The 21,108-nt window shown below is 39.5% G+C and overlaps 2 protein-coding genes across 2 annotated transcripts; both read left to right on the top strand.

The window, feature by feature from the left end:
• The first annotated feature begins 2,216 nt into the window (after positions 1-2,216).
• LOC105437832 lies at positions 2,217-3,930 on the top strand. Its single transcript, XM_011664901.2, has 3 exons — positions 2,217-2,513; positions 2,979-3,190; positions 3,713-3,930. The coding sequence occupies exons 1-3, from the start codon at positions 2,455-2,457 to the stop codon at positions 3,928-3,930; spliced, it is 489 nt and encodes a 162-aa protein (XP_011663203.1). The 5' UTR covers positions 2,217-2,454.
• Positions 3,931-7,326: 3,396 nt separating this feature from the next.
• LOC105442185 (decapping and exoribonuclease protein-like) lies at positions 7,327-16,192 on the top strand. The gene is made up of 3 exons (XM_030986156.1): positions 7,327-7,611; positions 13,321-13,406; positions 15,162-16,192. The coding sequence occupies exons 1-3, from the start codon at positions 7,468-7,470 to the stop codon at positions 15,316-15,318; spliced, it is 387 nt and encodes a 128-aa protein (XP_030842016.1). The 5' UTR covers positions 7,327-7,467; the 3' UTR covers positions 15,319-16,192.
• The last annotated feature ends 4,916 nt before the right edge of the window (positions 16,193-21,108 follow it).

The following is a 21,108-nucleotide window of genomic DNA, read 5'->3' as shown; positions in this document are numbered from 1 at the left end:
AGCAAGGCACGTTGTTTTTTTTCTTCACCAATTTAAGGAGAGGTTTGCAGAAATTATCTTTGTCTGAGCTGCATGCAAACACACTATTATAAAAGTGGGCAAAATTTACTGGGTATTAGACTTTTTTTTAGAGGGGAGAGGGAAAAAATAAATCAAGTTTCATGCATGAGAAAAAAGTCGGGGAAAAAATAAGTTAAAGATAGAAAGTATAAGAGGGAGAGAGGGAGGGAGAGAGAGAGAGAGAGAGAGATAAAGATAGAGAAAGAGAGAGAGGGAGAGAGGGAGGGAGAGAGAGAGAGAGAGAGAGAGAGGGGAGGGGGAGGGGGGGGGGGGGGGGAGAGAGAGAGAGAGAGAGAAAGGGAGGGGGAGGGGGATAATCGAAGGACATAAAGAGGATCAGAGCAAAAGAGAAACAAATCAGGGTGTAGGCGGATGAACACTGAACATTTTATTTACCTCAAGGAAGAGGTTGGGGAAGGAGGTTCGATCCACCCCTTGATCCGCCTGATAAGTTATCTACATGTATAGTGGTACGAAGGGGAGGGAGGGGGAGGGTTCCGGCTTCTAAGAGGCAAGAAGGGAGATGAGTCAATGATTCTAAAGCTCACGGCCCCGTTTTCTGGTTTCCCACTACTCAATCATCCCTTTAAGAAAAGTTGGGGGCTCATTATATATTTACGATATATTTCACTCTCTACCTTTCTTTTTACTCTCAGTAACTTTTTTTAACTGCTCTAATTATTAAATGCTATTATTTTTGTCATAAAATGTTATTATGTATTTAATGCATTAATTGACTAAAACATCGGCGTTTTAACAACAATATACTTAATTCAGTTTCTGTATAATCATTTTATAATTCACATATTCAAGTGGAATACAATTTATGTTGAATGGAATCGAATAAAGATGACGGAAAAGGAAAGAAAGATATATATATATATATATATATATATAATTAATATTAATTCTATTGCACACAATGTGTCATCTTACGTCTGACGTAGGACAGCGTCAATGACAATGGTAGTGTATTTTGACGCACCAAAAGAGAGAGTGACAAGGCACACGTAGTGATTGGAGTTTGATTGGCGCAAGGGTAATAAATTAATACACCTCGCGTGCAAGAAAGACATATTTTTTTCATTGGAATGACATCGTTACGGAAGCTTATAAGTGCCAACCAGATGACGAGATGAGAAGACAAGAAGACAAGTTAAATGACGAGAAGTCGAGTTGTTGGAACTCGGCAAGTCGACTTGTTTGGGACAAGAAGACAAGATGACGAGTTGTTGAAACTCGAAACTTGATTAAGCACTCGTTGATGTATAGGCTATACCGGTAAACCATTTTCAAGGGGGCATATGACTCATTTGTATATAATTGATGTTTGCACCCAGATTTGATTTGATCCCAAACAAGACGACTTGCCGAGTTTCAACAACTCGTCATCTTGCCTTCTTGTCCCAAACAAGACGACTTGCCGAGTTTCAACAACTCGTCACCTTGTCTTCTCGTCCCAAACAAGTCGACTTGCCGAGTTTCAACAACTCGTCGTCTTGTGTTCTTGTCCCAAACAAGTCGACTCTCCGAGTTTCAACAACTCGTCAACTTGCCTTCTTGTCCCAAACAAGTCGACTTGCCGAGTTTCAACAGTTCGTCATCTTGTCTTCTTGTCCCAAACAAGTCGACTTGCCGAGTTTCAACAGCTCGTCATCTTGTCTTCTTGTCCCAAACAAGTCGACTTGCCGAGTTTCAACAACTCGTCGTCTTGTGTTCTTGTCCCAAACAAGTCGACTTGCCGAGTTTCAACTACTCGTCGTCTTGTGTTCTTGTCCCAAACAAGTCGACTCTCCGAGTTTCAACAACTCGTCATCTTGTCTTCTTGTCCCAAACAAGTCGACTTGCCGAGTTTCAACAGCTCGTCATCTTGTCTTCTTGTCCCAAACAAGGCGACTTGCCGAGTTTCAACAACTCGTCATCTTGTGTTCTTGTCCCAAACAAGTCGACTTGCCGAGTTTTAACAACTCGTCATCTTGTGTTCTTGTCCCAAACAAGTCAACTTGCCGAGTTCCAACATCTCGACTTCTCGTCATTTAACTTGTCTTCCCGTCTTCTTATCTCGTCATTTGCTCGGCACTTATAAGCTTCGGTACATCGTACTTTCTTTTTGACGCTCCCGACAACCCATCTCCTCTTTTTCCAATATCACACGTCCTGAGTTGCTCAATGTAAACAAATATTTCTCGACAGGATGACGTCCGTATAGACGGACACAGAATAATTGGCACCTATTCGTCTACCGTTGAGGCGGACTATGTCAATGATGATCGAAACAGACGTTTTTATTTGGATCCCGGCAATGAGTTCAACTTAGATTATGGGAAGGCCTTTAGGAGTTACACGGACAGAGAGAGGGCTAACGTAGGACCGATCGGAGGAAAATACAAGTGGATGCGAGATAATCGGCAGGTACTGATAGACAATGGAATTTTGGATAGAGACCAATCAAGGTTAGATTCATGTTATGATTCATAATCTTTGACATGTAAGTTTCAATTATTTGAAGGTTAGTTACAATTAACGGGTTTAAGTTATGATTCATAATCTTTGTCATGCAAGTTTCAATTATTTGAAGGTTAGTTACAAATAACGGGTTTAAGTTATGATTCATAATCTTTGCCATGCAAGTTTCAATCATTTGAATTATTGGAATAACGGGTACCAGTAACCAGGCACAAGTCCCCATTTCGCTTTCTGATGATGAACCGTTGGAATAGCGCAACAAACATTAGGAATAATGATCTATTCTTAATTTTCGGAATTATGAACCTTCTGGAATGGGAAATTTGTATTTCGAAATTACGAAACCTCGAAATTATAAACCTCCGGAAGAACGAACCTTCGGAAAAAACAACAACTCACGAAGCTGTCCTCATTTTTTACCCCTTACTTCTAATTACAACTTATCCCCACAGATTGAACGTGGATTTTGTTTCACGTCGAGGGTTACTTAAAAGCATTTTGAAAATGGGAGGACGAAATGACTGGGACATGGACCTTGCCGTCACTCTCTACAAAGGTACCTATCACCTCCGTCAGATGAGTAGAGCACATCTAAATCCTCAAAATGAAAACGATCAGCTGATATTAGCATCCTCCAAGCTCCTTCTTAACTTTTTGACGAGCAGTAAGTATGTTGTTCTTTCACTTCCATGTAAATTATGCATTCAAAATTGTAATTCACAACATCATGAATTCACTCTTTTGACTAATTGTTCGTTCATTCATTAATTCTTTCATTCATGATAATAGTATGTTATGTATCAATTCATGCTGAGCAAACTTCGTTAACATTCGTATTCTACCGGGTACCCATATAACACCTGGGTTGAGAGTGGCAAATATAGATTAACGTCCTGCCCAAGAACGTTAGTGCCGGGCTGGAATTTGAACCCCATACCTTTTGATCCACAGTCCGATGGCCCTATACAATGTCTAGGCATATCTTGTGTAGGGAAATATATTTTCGACGTACAAAATTTAAATGGGGAAAGGAAAGTTGAGAAAATAAAAAATTCACTGTATTAATGGAAATGAGAGGCCTAACACTATATCTAACACTATATATAAAATGTTGTACTTAAACGTTGACGCCATTATGCAGAGCTAATGATAACAATGACTATTTCGTGCTTTTGTCCTTTATCAGAGGATGGGCTAATCCCAGACGAGCCTGCCCCCGTAAACGAGAATGAAATCTTCTATGGTTTGATGACGGTCAACTGCGGGAATCACCGCTTGCTTGTGCGTGGTGAGATACAGACAGAAAAGAGAATCACCGCTGATGAGCCACCTCCAGCATTGCCAAGCCCAAGAAACTGTCTGAATGTCCGATCGAGGGAGAGCTCTCAATATATAAATCCGTAAGAAAATAGTCCGTAATAATTATAATAATGATTATATAATAATAATTATGATAATTTTCGTAATGTAATCAAATAGACAGGCTTTCTAACATTTTGAAATTGTATGCATAAGTTTTAAACATGTGTTTTTTCTTGATAAGCTGAAAGCATTTCCGAGGCTTTCCCGGCTTAGCAAAATATAATGTATGCAGACTGAATTCCAGGTATTGTAGTTCATTCATTAATAACAGAATAATGAAATTACTCGCCATGCGGTTCCCATAAATAGGCAGTACAGGAATTTAATTATAATTCGTAAACCGGTCTATTAAAAGAAACCCCTACATGAAGTTGAGCGAGTTATTTATAGGAAACAAAATAAGTTTGATTTATCTCATAATGCACAACTGCCGTAATCAGTTACAGACTTACAGCAGTGGTCCTAAGGCGGGCGGGCCCCTGGACCTTATCCGTAAAGAAAGGAGAGGTTCCCGAGACAACTCTTTGTTCCATAAATTTGTCCATTTTAGAGACTATGTGTGGAAGAGAAAATTTATTCCAACAAATTTAACCAATAGGGGCAGTGGAAATTGAGTTTTTGAAATTAAGAAATGAGTCTAATTTGGAAGAGCGTCCGGGGACTTCTCCCCCAAGACCTCCGAAAGGGTTCTGCCCCTGCATCACAGGGGCCCGTTCTCCAGGGCTTTAGGGTAAAAATAAAAAAAGAATCAAAGAAAATTGTATTTATTTTTCGAACCAAAACTTTCTGATTGCTGTAGTAAAAAAGTAATGTTCTCTTGTTCAACCGTATACAATTCTCTCTCTTTCCCTCCCAATCTCCTTTTCTCCCTCCCCCCTCCCTCCCTAACTCTCTCCTTCCTTCTCTCCTTCCTCTCTCCCACTCGCGCTCTCTCTCTCTTTCACTCCCCGTCTCTCCCAATTCCTCCTTTCCTCCCTCCCTGTTGTTCTCTATCACATATACCACCATCGTGACTCGTTTACTAACATTCAATCACCAATCTCTTTCTATATTCTATAAACTTTCCCCTTTTTCCTCTTTCCCGATAAACAGAACACCAAAAAGTAACCTCTTTTGGGAGTGTATTTTAAGTGATTTTAAAGTATAGTGCCTTTTGAACCAGATTTAAACGTTATCGACACGTGCCTTCATTTAAACAAAAAAAGGTACTCCTGTTCACGTTTTCATCTAACCTAAAAACCACCAGTTTATCACGCGACTGGAGTAACGTGATTCCACTTACCTCTGTAAATCAAGTGTTTATGACCAAATAACCACTTGACCAAGCAACGAGTTTTTGTCAGTTAACCGATGGTGGCGATAAATACGTCATTATTTGGTCTTGTAAGCACCTTTATTGATTGGTTTCACAGGTTATCTAAGGTTGATGGTAATAATCACGTTATTTACACCGGCTAATCGTCTTATTGTTCTGTCCGTGAATCTCTGGTTATATTCAACTAGTAATTCTGAGGTGTTTTACACACCTCTTTAAAAGGTTTCAAAGTTACCATAAATTTCTTGGTTATGATCACGTGGCTCAAGCTGATTACTAATCTAAGCTGTGAAAACGTGATATGTAGGTGTGAAAATTAGTAATTATTAAGTGTTTTAAAACACCTTTTTAAATGGTAGTCAAAGTAGCCATAAGTTCCGCGGTGATGATCTCGTGACTCTAACGGATTATTGATCTAAGCTTGTCATACGTGACGTTTAGGTGTGAAAAATTAGTCATTATTAGGTGTCTTAAAACACCTATTTAAATGGTTTCAAAGTTACCATAACTTTCTTGGTGATGATCACGTAGTTAAAACTGATTACTAATCTAAGCTGTGAATCCGTGATATTTAGGTGTGAAAAATTAGTCATTATTAGGTGTATTAAAACACCTATTTAAATGGAAGTCAAAGTTGCCATAAGTTCCGCGGTGATGATCTCGTGACTCAAACGGATTATTAATCTAAGCTGGGCATACGTGACTTTTAGGTGTGAAAAATTAGTCATGATTAGGTGTCTTAAAACCCCTATTTAAATCGTAGTCAAAGTTGCCAGCAGTTCCGTGGTGATGATCGCGTGACTCAAACGGATTATTAATATAAGCTGGGTATTCCGTGTTTTCCATGTGTGAAAATGAGTTATTCTTGGGTGTCTTGATGGTTTCACAGTTACCATTTAAGTTCCGTGGTTATAATCCCGTGACTGTTGGCATATTTCTTTGTGCACCAGTGGATGACTGAGCGTTGGCATATTTCGAGTTGACCCAGCTGACACCAATTCATTTGCATATTGAATATGGGGTGCGTGCAGATCTATGTTTTTTAAACAATTTATCTGAATTTACAGCATATTTCTTAATTACTGATGATTTAGTTATATGCAATTTATTTCGAAAATACTACAAATATAAATGACCAGTTATTAGGACATTTCGCTACTTCGTATAAATAGTTAAACATGAATAAGGGAAACATTAACTGTGAACTAAAATAATTTCAATAAAGTACAAGTATACGAATTTTGTTCGTTTAATTCAATTATGTATGTCTACTTATTACCAATGCCCTTACATTGGAAATACAGACGTACCAGTATTGAAGTATTGTTGCTGTTCAACTGGTTGGAAGTTTTACCAAATGGTTCTAATGGCTCAGCTAGACCAGTTGAATTATAACTGGCCTGGATCAACTGGATCATTTAGCCCATTTCAATTTCCAGGGTTACCAGTTGGCATTAAGTGGTTCATCAACTGGACCAGTTGCAACTAGCTTTCTCTTCTGGGATGTTTGCACCCCCCCCCCCCCACCCAACCCCCTGTAATCCCAAACTGCTTCCGGCGCGACTGGACGTAATTATGGAAGATCCAAAACACGATGTTCAGAAACGGGATGAGAACGTCATTATTTTGGTTCATCTATTGTGTAACATTTGCGTAATTATTGGGATGAACGCGGGTTACAGTAACATATTTCCTCTTCGACGTAAATTTCACGTGAATGAAGAACATGGTTCATCTCAAGTCAGCCTCGTAATATTCACGTGAATTTCACGCAGATATTTTGACTAAAACTATCACTAACGCTTCACGTGTTTCTGTGCCGCGATAATTTCGTGTATGAAGATGTAATTTCATAACCAAACAAACACGGGAGTATTAGGTTTACAAGCCATGGTCTCCAAGGTAGGGATAATCACGTTATTATAATGGTGATATTGCAGTGACAATTGCGTGATTTAGTGTACGTGTGTTTTAAGTTACCTAATGCAAAAAACGTATTAACACATTTACGTAAATGTCCGGTGTTTGAAGAACGTAACTCTCATCAAGTCGATACCTTGATATTGACGTGATTTTCACGTGATTTTGTTTATTGGGTTCCCTTTCCACCCCAGGGTCCTACCCTGTTCCGCCGTCTTACTGTCCCCTCTCACTTCTTTCTCTCTTTCGTCTCATACCGCTACTCTCTCGCCGGGCCTCCACCCATATCAATTTTTGTTATTGTTCTATCTTCTCTTTTACATCATCCTTGGCTCTACGGCAGTATGAAGGCCTTAAACTGGTGGGCAGCGAATAAGATTGCGGGCATTCCCGAAACCCGTTATGGGTTGCGAGACGACGAACGCAGAACCATCGAGAGAATCGGTACCATACAAACCGACAGGCTGGCGACGTCTAGATTTACTGAGGTGATTTATTGCAATGACGAACCTTCGTCATTGCCTTGTTTTCGTTCACATTCTTCTTATTAATATTCTTACTTCTTTGCAATGACGACCCTTCGTCATTGCCTTGTTTTCGTTCACATTCTTCTTATTAATATTCTTAGTTCTTCTTGTCGTCCGGAATCCCATTCATTTTGCACGTAGTGCTTGTTATTCCTAGTTAGGTGCTTTCCTCATGTCCTTTTCCTTTCAAATTTCATAGGCATAGTCTCTAACATCTTATCAAGGTCACTACATTTTTCGATTCTCGAAATCACTCATGCATAACCGTCCAGGCGCCATTTTGTCCGTGTCTGGTCCATTTTAAGGCCTTTCTTTCTTCCTTCCTATCTCAACTATCCTAGATCCTACAACCTTCTAACAAATTCCTCTAGATAGTCTAAGAGATGTTCTTTCATCTGCGACGTATAACCTGACCTTCAAAATGCCATCTTCGTACTCAAAATTCAAATCTGAAACCGACTCCATCAAAATCTCTCAAATTCTCGAAAATTTGACCCCTAAATAATCTAAAACTGCCATAACTTTCTCATATAAATTTCGTTTTGTTTTTAAATCTCACAGTATCTTTATCTCATAATTGCACATAGCCATGCCAAATTTCACGCTCCAATGGCTATGCAAAACATAAATAGCGCCCTCTAAAGTTCTGGGAATTGGCTTTCTCTCTGTGGCCGTATCTCCATAATGGCTTGGCAAACCCGTACCCTTTTTTGGATTTAGATACTTGAAGATATGCCCTTTCCAGCCATATACAAAATTATATACCCTATAACTGACCAAATATGAGAAAATTGCCCTCCAAATTCTCCATTTTCAAGAAAATTGAGAAATAACTTCAGCTTGCTCTAAACCGGCGATCTTTATACCTACATCAATGAAACTTGGCAGACACATGTATCCATATACGTGACAACTGTCTGCTAAGTTTGGTAAATTGTAATGCCCTATTCGCCAAGTTATCGCCAAAAATGATGAATTTACTATGCTTTACGTATTAGCGCGTTTGATGCGTGCAGTACGTTTTGCGCAGATGACAATGGTGTCAAACTGACCGCACTGAAGTGCCCTTTCGAATGATACCAAGTATGGTATATGTTCACGCACAAAATTGTGAGTAAATCACATTTGAACAAGTACGAATTCCGCCGAGTTTCCATGACGTCATTTGTTAAGACTGTTATTCGGTTGTGTTAGTATGGGCGGCCGTTCGTGCCAAAGCACGCGTCGTAACATGTTCATCATGCACCAAGTCATATTGGTTTTGCACGCAGTGCTTGCGAGCCCTTTCTAGATCCCTTCCTCTACTCCAATTCCCTTCAAAATTCGTAGGCGTAGTCTCTAGCATTCCTTCAAGGTCACTAAATTCTTCGTTCTCCGGAAACCCTCATGCGTGACCGTCCAGGCACCAATTTTTCCGTTTCGGGCCGTTTTGGTGACCTTTCTTTCGCCCTAACTATCTCCACTATCACAGAAGCTACAGACTTCTTTCATATTGCTCTGGATAGTCCGAGAGTAGCTCCTTCGTTTGACACGTAGAAACACGGCGTCATTGCACGCACATCGTTGTGACACGATTGCATTTCTAGTCTTCCTCCTCTTCTTCTTGTCGTCCGGAATCCCATTCGTTTTGCACGTAGTGCTTGTTATTCCTAGTTAGGTGCTTTCCTCATGTCCTTTTCCTTTCAAATTTCATAGGCATAGTCTCTAACATCTCATCAAGGTCACTACATTCTTCGATTCTCGAAATCACTCATGCATAACCGTCCAGGCGCCATTTTGTCCGTTTCTGGTCCATTTTAAGGCCTTTCTTTCTTTCTTCCTGTCTCCACTATCCTTCATCCTACAAACTTCTAACAAATTCCTCTAGATAGTCTGAGAGATGTTCTTTCATCTGCGACACATGACTTGACCTTCAAAATGCCATCTTCATACTCGAAATTCAAATCTAAAACCGACTCCGTCAAAAATCTCTCAAGTTCTTGAAAAATGGACCCCTAAATAATCTAAAACTGCCATAACTTTCTCATATAAATTCCGTTTTGTATTTAAATCTCACAGTATCTTTATCTCATAATTGCACATAGCCATGCTAAATTTCACGCTCCAATGGGCTTGCACAACATAAATAGCGCCCTCTAAAGTTCTGGGAATTGGCTTTCTCTCTGTGGCCGTATCTCCATAATGGCTTAGCAAACCCGTACCCTTTTTTGGATTTAGATACTTGAAGATATGCCCTTTCCAGCCATATACAAAATTATATACCCTATCACTGACCAACTTTGCGAAAATTGCCCTCCAAATTCGCCATTTTCAAGAAAATTCTGAAATAACTTCAACTTGCTCTAAAATGACGATCTTTATACCTACGTCGTTGAAACTTGGCAGACACATGTATCCATATACGTGACAACTGTCTGTCAAGTTTGGTAAATTTTAATAACGTCAGCGCAAAGTTATCGCCAAAAATGATGAATTTGCTATGCATTACGTAATAGCGCCTTTAATGCGTGCAGTACATTGCGTGCAGATGACAATGGTGTCAAACTGACCGCAATGAAGTGCCCTTTCGAATGATACCAAGTATGGTATATGTTTACACAGAAAATTGTGAGTAAATCGCATTTGAACAAGGGTCACTATACGAATTCCGCCCGATTATAACACTTATCGGCGATGACGTCATTTTTTCAGACTACTTTTCGCCCCCTAAACATCCTTTTTTTTCGTTGAAAATTTGCAATGACATTCCGAGATGCAATACGCAGGGCACCTCGTGGCCGGATTTTTGAAAGTAGTCAAGGGGGCCATTTAAGACGCCATTTTGTCCTTTAAATCTATTTTACATCACATGTTTCGATAGGATTATCATAGAAAAAAAGAGAGTAGTTTACAATAACGACCATGAAATTCTCTTTCCAATGATACCATATACGGCCCATAAAGAGACATAAAGAGAGAGAGAAAAAACAATTTAACTCCGGTCATAATACAGATCCTGTACGTTTTCCGCCCATGCATTACACGCATTGTCTATGGGGCAAATCGGGTTCACGCTTTTGACCCCTAGAACGAGCTTGATTGATTTGACGAACGTGCAACTAATCCCATTTGTTTTTGCACGCAGTGCTTGCGAGCCCTTTCTAGGTTCTTTCCCCTATCCCAATTTCTTTCAAACATCGTAGGCATAGTCACTACCATCCAATCAAGGTCACTATTGAGGCCTTTCTTTCGCCCTACCTGTCTCCAATATTACAGAAGCTAAAGACTTCGTACAAATTGCTCTGGATAGTCCGAGAGAAGCTCTTTCGTTCGACACGTAGAAACACGGCGTCATTGCACGCACATCGTTGTGACACGATTGCATTTCTAGTATTGATACTACGACTGTAGGCTTGCAGTCGATCGAGAGAGGCGAATTTTCGTAATAACTAGTTGCGTACGAGGGGAGTGTGCTGGGGGGGGGGGGAGATATTCTAAACTTGGTAGTTATCGTCAAAGCAATCCTATCACAATGAATACTGGTTAAGGTAACAAGAGCTGATTTTTCATTTGCATGTAAAGGGTCATTATACATGTAGATTAGCAATAAGCAGGGGCGGCCGAGCGACTTTCAAAGTGTGGGGGGGGGGGGGGCACCAACAAAAAAGGGCACTTTCTGGAAAAAAGGGCACCTACAGTGGGAAATCTCAAAGCGAAAATATACCATTTTTAGACATTGGTATATACCCCTACATTGTGATTACATTATCAGGGATGATTTCAATATTTGTTTCTCTTCATACATCATACAAGATATCGCTTAAGCATCAAACTTTACAGTTGGGTGTGATGTCTGAATATGCATTTACGAGCGAGCGAAGCGAGCGAGAAATTTTTTAAAGATCTTTGAGGTCGCAGTGCGAAAAATTACATCTTATAAAAAGGAAAAAAGCCAATCGTGATAGGGTTATAAGCACATTCTCATAACGGAAGACTGAAAAGACCTTTGATAAGTAATATAATTATATAATCTTTAAATGCGAGCGAGCGCAGCGAGCGAACTTTGGGGGAAACTGCTCTTAGTCGCTTTAAATAAGGGGCACGTTTAATGATTACATGAAAAGGGGACAATTATCGAAAGGGATAAGACACTTATTAGAAAAGAAAAGGAGCACGTGTATAAGTACAAAGGATAATTATAAGAGGTGAAAATGAGGCATTTTTTCACTTGAAAAGAGGCACTCACCAGTGACGAAAATGGGAAATAGGCATTTGTTGATGGAAAAGGGGCACCCATCAGATTTTAATAGGGTAATTTATAAGAGGTGAAAAGGGGATAGGTCCCTTATTAGAAAGGAAAAGGGGCATGTATCATTAAAATGGGAATTATCAGAGTTGCAAAGGGGCACTGACCAGATATGAAAAGGGGCACTTATGAAAATGTAAAAGGGGCACTTATAATAAAGGAAAATGTGCATTTGTTGAATAAAAAGGGGGCACCGTTCAGATGTTTAAAAGGGGCAGTTATGAGAAGGGGAAGGAGCTCTCTCTTTTTAATGGGGGCACTTATCATAAGGAAAAGGGGCACTTATTAGAAAATAAGAGGGGCACATGTTAAATGAAAGGTGCGCTCATCCGAGTTTAAAAAAGGGGTAGTTATTAAAAGGAGAAGGGGCACTTCTTACAAAGAAAAAAAGGGGAAGTTGTCAAAGTAAAAAGAGCACCTCTCAGTTTTGAATAGGGCAATCATCAGAGGTGAAGGGGGCACTTATTAAAAGTGAAAAGGGGCACTTCTCGTACCTGAAAAGAGGCACTTACTAGAGATTAAAAAGGACACTTATTCAAGATAATTTCAAGATTCATGAGAATGGAAAATGAACATTTATTGCAAAGGAAAATGGGAACATGTCGAAGGAAAAGGGGCACGTGTCAAAAATAAAAAGGGCACTCGTCAGAGGTGAAAAGGGGAAAGGGGCATTTTTACTAAGTAATAGGGGCACTTGTCAAAGTAAAAGGGGCACCTTTCATATGTAAAAGGGGCACTTCTTACAAAATAAAAGGGGCACTTTTCCTATGTAAAAAGGGGCATTTTGGGGTATCTGGAAAAGTGGGAGGGGGGGCACTGTGCCCCCTGCCCCCCGGGAGGGCCGCCTCTGGCACTGAGGGAATAAGTTTATTTATACAGCTAGATACATTTCGTTGATATAGCTCAGAGATTCAAGTCACGTGTTTGTGTTTTCTCATTAATTTATAATCATATGAGTGCATAGCTTTTCAGTATCTGTTATATTCAGCAAGATTTAGGTTTCTTTGGTTTCAAAGTATCATAACATAATATGTCCAACGCAATGTTTTGGAATGCAATTAGTGAAGTGTACAAAAAGTACGATTCCCCCACCAGTACACCTACCAAACATCGTAATTGAGGAAATGATTTGTAGGCAAAGTCCGAATGTTTATAATTTGTCCAGTAAATTATATTTAATTACCAATAATTATGTGTAATCGACTTGCACCTATTGTGCCTTATTTTCATTATGGTGATACAGATGGACATCAGGATAATCAGTTCTACTTATTTGCATCTTTTTTTTTTGGGGGGGGAATGTACATTTGCCGACCAAGATTTTTGTGCTGACTAACCTTTAAAAAAAGGTGACATCATTAAATTCCTTGATTTATTTTTTGTAGAACCGTTGGGATCCTGGAGTTTGCATCCGAACAATGGACGCTCTGCTTTCTAAGATAAAGGAACTGGTCCCAGAAGATGATCCAAGGTAAGGGCTTACTTTGAATCACCGGGTCATTGCGTTACATGTACCACACCATTTGTAGATGAGTGGGGTTTATTTTAGAAAGATAACCCCCGACATTTCATGAATAAAGGGGGCAAGTTTTCACCGTAAATTCGGGTAACGCGACGACCCGACCCGATGCGATGACCCGATGATTCGAAGTAAGGTGAATCATCGGGTCATCGCGTCCGGTCGGGTGGTCGTGTTACACGGACCAGACCATTTTGTAGATGAGTGGGTTTATTTTTATAAAGATAACCCCCGACATTTCATGAATAAAGGGGGCATGTTTTCACCGTAGATTCGGGTAACGCGACGACCCGACCCAACGCGATGACCCGATGATTCGAAGTAAGCCAAAGTGAGCCTTTATTTAGATCTGTGGGGGTGTCGTGGTATATAGTGGTTATTCCTTAACTCTCATTTCTAGTGATCAGGACTTGAATCCTAGCCCGCCACTAACGTCCTTTGGCAAGACATGTCGTGGTATATAGTGGTTAGTTACTTAACTCTCATTTCTAGTGTTCAGGACTCGAATCCTAGCCCGTCACTAACGTCCTTTGGCAAGACATGTCGCGGTATATAGTGGTTAGTTACTTGACTCTCAATCCTGGTTATCGGGATTCGTCCTTTGGCAAGACATGTCGTGGTATATAGTGGTTAGTTACTTGACTCTCAATCCTGGTTATCGGGATTCGTCCTTTGGCAAGACATCTCGAGGTATATAGTGGTTAGTTACTTGACTCTCAATCCTGGTTATCGGGATTCGTCCTTTGGCAAGACATGTCGTGGTATATAGTGGTTAGTTACTTGACTCTCAATCCTGGTTATCGGGATTCGTCCTTTGGCAAGACATTAGTCCACATTTGCCAATCTCTATCCAGGTGTAAGGTAATTGCTGGGGCTGTAATAATTGCAGAGCCATTAAGAAGGACGAACATCATTGATGCTTATTAGGTTTCTTTGGGTTAACAAACTTACTATATTATCTTTGCCTTTCAAGACGACTACCCCCCCCCCCCTATTTCATCCCCGGAATTCTTTCCCTCGCGCAAACCTATAACTGTTGACACTTATTTTGGGGTACGCAGGATTTTATTCGAGGGGGGGGGGGGGGGGGGGGGTTAAAATTAGAAATTGGAAAATTATGCCGACCGATATTTCGTTCAGTAGGGGGGGGGGGTAAGGTTGTTTTATTTTTGTTTTTGTTGAGGGGGGGGGGGGTTCCTCCAAAACACACACATACAACAAATTGAGGGGGTTTTATTTTCCGTATACAAATTCAAATACATACCAGAATACAGTTTACAAATATAATACAAATCAAGAATTAAAAACGGCTGGATGGCTCTGTTCTTCCTAGATGTTCAGATAGCACATGGTGACACACATCGACATGGGGGGGGGGGGGTAGGGATAGGGTTAAAGTCTTGACCACTTAGTTCCGTAAAGACCATTTTAACCTTCCTGATGTATTATCAGAGGGTATAATCAGTGACGGATACGTGGAGGGGTTGGGGCACACGAATATGTAGGGCAAAACAACTTTGTCCTGTGCCTCAGATGTCATCAGTTGTTGATTCCTGGGGGGGGGGGGGGGTAACTCAGATTAGCCTATCTGATAGGCATCAGCAGAGGGCATCTCAAACTTCATACTAGCCTTCATTATAAAACAAAACGCAATTCCGATTACGTCATTCTCTCAATATCTTTCGGTCCTCCTCCTCTCTTTCTCAGTTCTAGCAAGCAAAGAGTTCTCATAATCAGCTCTGTAGACGGGGGCCCAGGAGTGGAACATCGCCTGTGGAACCTAACATTCAAAATCCGGGACCGGCTGCCGGAAGATCGGTTTGTAGAGGAAGACGAGCTTCAGTGCATCTTCGGGGGGCAATGAATAAAAAGCGGTGATAACAAAATTATTTGGTATTACTCCAACCATTAAAGGGTGACTCTTTCATTTATCTAATCCAACAAAATATACAAATGTAAAATGTATAATAGGCCTAGAGTAAAGCCTGTGTTTATAGACCACCCAAGGGGGACAAGAAAAGTATCAAATGGTCTTCGTGTTCAAGTTCCATTTGTAAACGTTTCATTTATTCATAGTGCATGGGAAATGAGATATGAGACTAGGCTCTTCAATGGACACTCTACAAGTGCCCGAGGAGAGGGGAAGGTAATAAGCCATACAGCTAGTGTTGTAAATTGACAAAAATACACAAAATAATACTTTTCATTGCTCAGTATTGATGTATCTCAAATAAATAAGTGCAATCTGACATTCAATTTCTTACAACATCTGTCGGAGTTACTTTGTCTACTTAGCATACTCCTTAAAGCAGGAGTGGAGATCAATTTACCATAAAACAACAATAACACATGAGCAATAACTCAATTCTTTCTGTTCATATGTTATTGTGAAATAATGTTCTTTATTTAGGTTCGCACAAATTAATAATGACATGAAAACACACAGTTTATCATTCTTTTGGTTGTTTCTAGCTTCACACACTTCAACATTTTTTGTTTCTTCCAATTAAAAATAATTAGAAGAAAAAAAGACCCTTTCTTCTGTTGTATATATGCCAGCTTTATTTCTCTCTGATTACGTAGAGAAAAACCTTTCTGGGTTTTGTCTTTGCTTCACATATACGTAAAAAGTAAACTTCTTTCAAGAACTACTTGCCATTTAACTGTCATGACCTTAATTTTAAATATTTGTGAATATAATATGTATAATTAAAACCACAATAACTATTTCCAATAAAAATCGATTATGATAATTGTTATTATTAACTTTTTATTAATATCATTTTGGTTATTAATATTATTATTATCATTAATTGTCATTATTTTCAATGTTATTATTACTAATATTATTTTTCGGTTTCCTCCCTGTCTGAATATGGAGGCCGCTTCCCCGAGTACAAGAAATCTATAGTCCCATTGGGGCAGAATAAAGGGAGGAGGTGTAGCCCCTACCCCTGTATCGTATTCCTTAACATGGTTGTTCTCTTTTAACAAACATGAGCCTTCATATCATACACAAGAATGATAATGTTTTAAATTTAAGGTTCAAGTTTAAAGGAGCATATATTGTCTAGCAGTCTTTGCATTTCACAGATATTTCAAACATTTTAATCAGTGCCTCCCCCGTTTAAAACCCAGCTACTCAATATGCACCTGACAATAATTATTGTGATAACTTATTTTGCTCGTCAAAGACCATATTTTTCGGCAATGCCAATAATGTATTCTTATTTTTATTCTCGAAAGGACGTCACTTCAGGCATGCTTAAGACGACCCCATTGTTGTATATACCTTGTCATTATCATACATCTAAATGTAATATGTTGATGTATATCGAATCGAACTTAAAATTAATATTTAATGAAATACAACTAAAGCTAATATTTGTTCTCCTAATCAAGCGCTCACTCTGTACCTCGGCTGATAATGGGATATATTTAGCGCGACTGTTTTTCCCCACTATCTGTTATTTCTCCTATAATGTAACTAATTGCCTATCAATTAGACATTTTAGTCTAAATACCCTACGGGCGTATGTCAGTGTTATAGTCAACGCCATAGTTATTTCCCGCAAATCAACTGGATAAAACGACGATTGACATGGCCATGGCTCAAGTAAGTTGATCAGGTTGTACTTTTGTACTCAATCGACTTTTCATTAAAAAACAGTCAATAATTACTAAGTAAGGCACGTTGTTCCTTTTTTCACCAATTTAAGGAGAGGTTTGCAGACATTATCTTTGTTTCATGCATGAGAAACAATTAGGGAAAAAATAAGTTAAAAATAGAAAATATAATAGTAGGAGAGAGAGAAAGAAAGAGAGAGAAAGAGAAAGAGAGAGAGAGAGAAAGAGAGAGAGAGAGAAAGAGAGAGAGAAAGAAAGAAAGAGAGAGAGAGAGAGAGAGAGCGAGAGAAGGGGGGGGGAATCGAAGGACATAGAGGAACAGAGCGAAAGAGAAGCAAAACAGGGTGTAGGGGGATGATACACTTAACATATTATTTTCCTCCTTGATCCGCCTGATAATCTTTTTTTTTATGGTATAGTGGTACGAAGGGGAGGGAGGGGGAGGGTTTCGGCTATAAGAGGCAAGAAGGGAGATGATTCAATGATTCTAAAGCTCATGGCCCCGTTTTCTGGGTTCCACTACTCACTCATCCCTTTAAGAAAGGTTGGGGGCTCATTATATATTCATGATAAATTTCATTCTGTACCTTTCTTTTTACTCTCAATAACTTTTTTTTAAACTGCTTTAATTATTAAATGCTATTATTTTGTCATAAAATGTTATTATGCATTTAATGCATTAATTGACTAAAACATCGGTGCTTTAACAAAAATATACTTATTTCAGTTTCTGTGTAATCATTTCATAATTCACATATTCAAGTGGAATACAAATTATGTTGAATGGAATCGAATAAAGATGACGGAAATAGAAAGAAATACATATATATATATATATATATAATTAATATTTATTCTATAGCACACAAGGCGTTATTTTATGTCTGACGTAGGACAGCGTCAATAAAAATGATAGTGTATTTTGACGCACCACAAGAGAGAGCGACATGGAACACGTATAGTGATTGGAGTTTGATTGGCGCAAGGGTAATAAATCAATCGAAATTACACCTCGCGTGCAAGAAAGACATGTTTATCGATTTTATCATTGGAATGAAATCGTTACGGAAGCTTATAAGTGCCAACCAGATGACGAGATGAGAAGACAAGAAGACAGGAAGACAAGTTAATGACGAGAAGTCGTGATGTTGGAACTCGGCAAGTCGACTTGTTTAGGACAAGAAGACAAGATGACGAGTTGTCGAAACTCGAAACTTGATTAAGCACTCGTTGATGTATAGGCTACCGGTAAAACGTTTTCAAGGGGGGCATATGACTTATTTGTATATAAGTTAAAATATTTGATGTTTGCGCCCAGATTTGATTTGATCCCAAACAAGCCGACTCGCCGGGTTTCAACAACTCGTCATCTTGTCTTCTTGTCCAACAAGTCGACTTGCCGAGTTTCAACAACTCGTCACCTTGTCTTCTTGTCCCAAACAAGTCGACTTGCCGAGTTTCAAAAACTCGTGATCTTGCCTTCTTGTCCCAAACAAGTCGACTTGCCGAGTTTTAACAACTCGTCATCTTGCCTTCTTGTCCCAAACAAGTCGACTTGCCGAGTTTCAACAACTCGTCATCTTATGTTCTGGTCCCAAACAAGTCGACATGCCGAGTTTCAACAATTAGTCATCTTGCCTTCTTATCCCAAACAAGTCGACTTGCCGAGTTTCAACAACTCGTCATCTTGCCTTCTTGTCCCAAACAAGTCGACTCGTCGAGTTTCAACAACTCGTCATCTTATGTTCTTGTCCCAAACAAGTCGACTTGCCGAGTTTCAACAACTCATCATCTTGTGTTCTTGTCCCAAACAAGTCGACTTGCCGAGTTTCAACAACTCGTCATCTTATGTTCTTGTCCCAAACAAGTCGACTTGCCGAGTTTCAACAACTCGTCATCTTGTGTTCTTGTCCCAAACAAGTCGACTTGCCGAGTTTCAACAACTCGTCATCTTGTGTTCTTGTCCCAAATAAGTCGACTTGCCGAGTTTCAACAACTCGTCGTCTTGCCTTCTTGTCCCAAAGAAGTCGACTTGCCGAGTTTCAACAACTCGTCATCTTGTGTTCTTGTCCCAAACAAGTCGACTTGCCGAGTTTCAACAATTAGTCATCTTGCCTTCTTATCCCAAACAAGTCGACTTGCCGAGTTTCAATCTTGCCTTCTTGTCCCAAACAAGTCGACTTGCCGAGTTTCAACAATTCGACTTCTCGTCATTTAACTTGTCTTCCCGTCTTCTTATCTCGTCATCTGCTTGGCACTTATAAGCTCCCGTATATCGTGCTTTCTTTTTGACGCTCCCGACAACACATCTCTCTCCAATATCACACGTCCTGAGTTGATAATGCTCAATGTAAACAAATATTTTTCGACAGGATGACGTCCGTATAGACGGACACAGAATAATTGGCACCTATTCGTCTACCGATGAGGTGGACTATGTCAATGATGATCGAAACAGACGTTTTTATTTGGATCCCGGTAATGAGTTCAACTTCAATTATGAGGAGGCCTTTGAGGGTTACACGACCAGCAGAGAGAGGGCTAACGTAGAACTACCAAAAGTCGGAGAAAAATACAAGTGGATGCGAGATCATCGGCAGGTACTGATAGACAATGGAATTTTGGACACAGACCAATCAAGGTTAGATTCATGTTATGATTCATAATCTTTGTCATGCACGCTTAAATATTTTTAGGTTCAATTAGAAAATAAAGGATACCCGGCACATTTCCCTAATTCATTTTCTGATTATGAACCTCTGGAATAATGTAACAAACATTAGGAATAATGATCTCTTCTTAATTTTTGGAATTATTTACCTTCTGGAATGGGAAATTTGTGTTTTGAAATAACGAAACCTCGGAATTATAAACCTCCGGAAGAACGAACCTTCGGAAAAAACAACAACTTTATACAAAGCTGTCTTCATTTTCACCCCTTCTAAATATAGCTTATCCCACAAAGGAATGATACAGAAACAATAAAAAACTGTCTTTTTTTCGGGGTCAGATTGAACGTGGATTTTGTTTCAGATCGGAATGTGCTTTGCGGCATTTTGAAATTTGGAGGACAACAATACTGGCACATTGAACTTGCCGTCACTCTCTACAAAGGTACCTACCACTTCTGTAAAACGAAGGATAAAGCAGAACGTCAAGATGAAGGCGCTCGGCTGAGAGCAGCATCATCCAGGCTCCTTCTTAAGTATGTGACGAGCAGTAAGTATGTTTTTCTTTCACTTACATTTATTTATGCATCCAACATTGTGATTCATAACATCATGAATTCACTTTTTCGGACATTTCGTTCGTTCTTCCATTCATAATAATAGTATGTAATATATAAATTCATGATAATATATATATATAGCGCTTAATACATTGACGATGCCTGTAAACGCTTAAAAGTAAATACCCCTGTCGTCGGATTTGGGCTTGCCCGCACACAAAGTATGCATATTCTCCACTCCCTGGGGAACATTTCAGCCAGCGACCATCTTACAGACACTTACAATGCTGAGCAAACTACACACTACTACAAATTAACGTTCGCATTCTACCTGTACCCATATAACATCTGGGTGGAGAGTGGCAAATGTAGATCAACGTTTTGCCCAAGAACGTTGGTGCATATTGCTCCGGTTGTCTCATTTTCGCTCGCTGGACGTATATAGCAGACGACAATCGGCGGATTAGACGACACTTGGTAGTGAATTCGTATGTGAGATTGCTTTGCTCAATATAAAATACAAGAACATTTTCCATATCTTTAAACTATCATTGATATCTGATAATTTACAGTTATTAAAATAAACCTACCAAACTACATAATACAATGAAATACTTGACTTAAAGTAGGGGAGTTTGATGTGGTGCACAATTTCACCCCTCTGTAAATAATCGAATAGTCCATGGCGATCATGAATATTCATGTTTTTGCTTACCTCGGCAAAATGTTTGCTTATCTCAATGGACAAATTACGGTGGGGGGGGGGGGGGGGGGGGGGTTGGATGAAATGGACACAGT

The sequence above is a fragment of the Strongylocentrotus purpuratus genome, unplaced genomic scaffold (genome assembly GCF_000002235.5).
Source record: "Strongylocentrotus purpuratus isolate Spur 01 unplaced genomic scaffold, Spur_5.0 spur5_scaffold_15, whole genome shotgun sequence".
In the NCBI taxonomy this organism is placed as follows: Eukaryota; Metazoa; Echinodermata; class Echinoidea; order Camarodonta; family Strongylocentrotidae; genus Strongylocentrotus; species Strongylocentrotus purpuratus.
The sequence above is the reverse complement of the archived record's forward strand: the minus strand, read 5'-3'. Positions and strand labels throughout refer to the sequence as shown.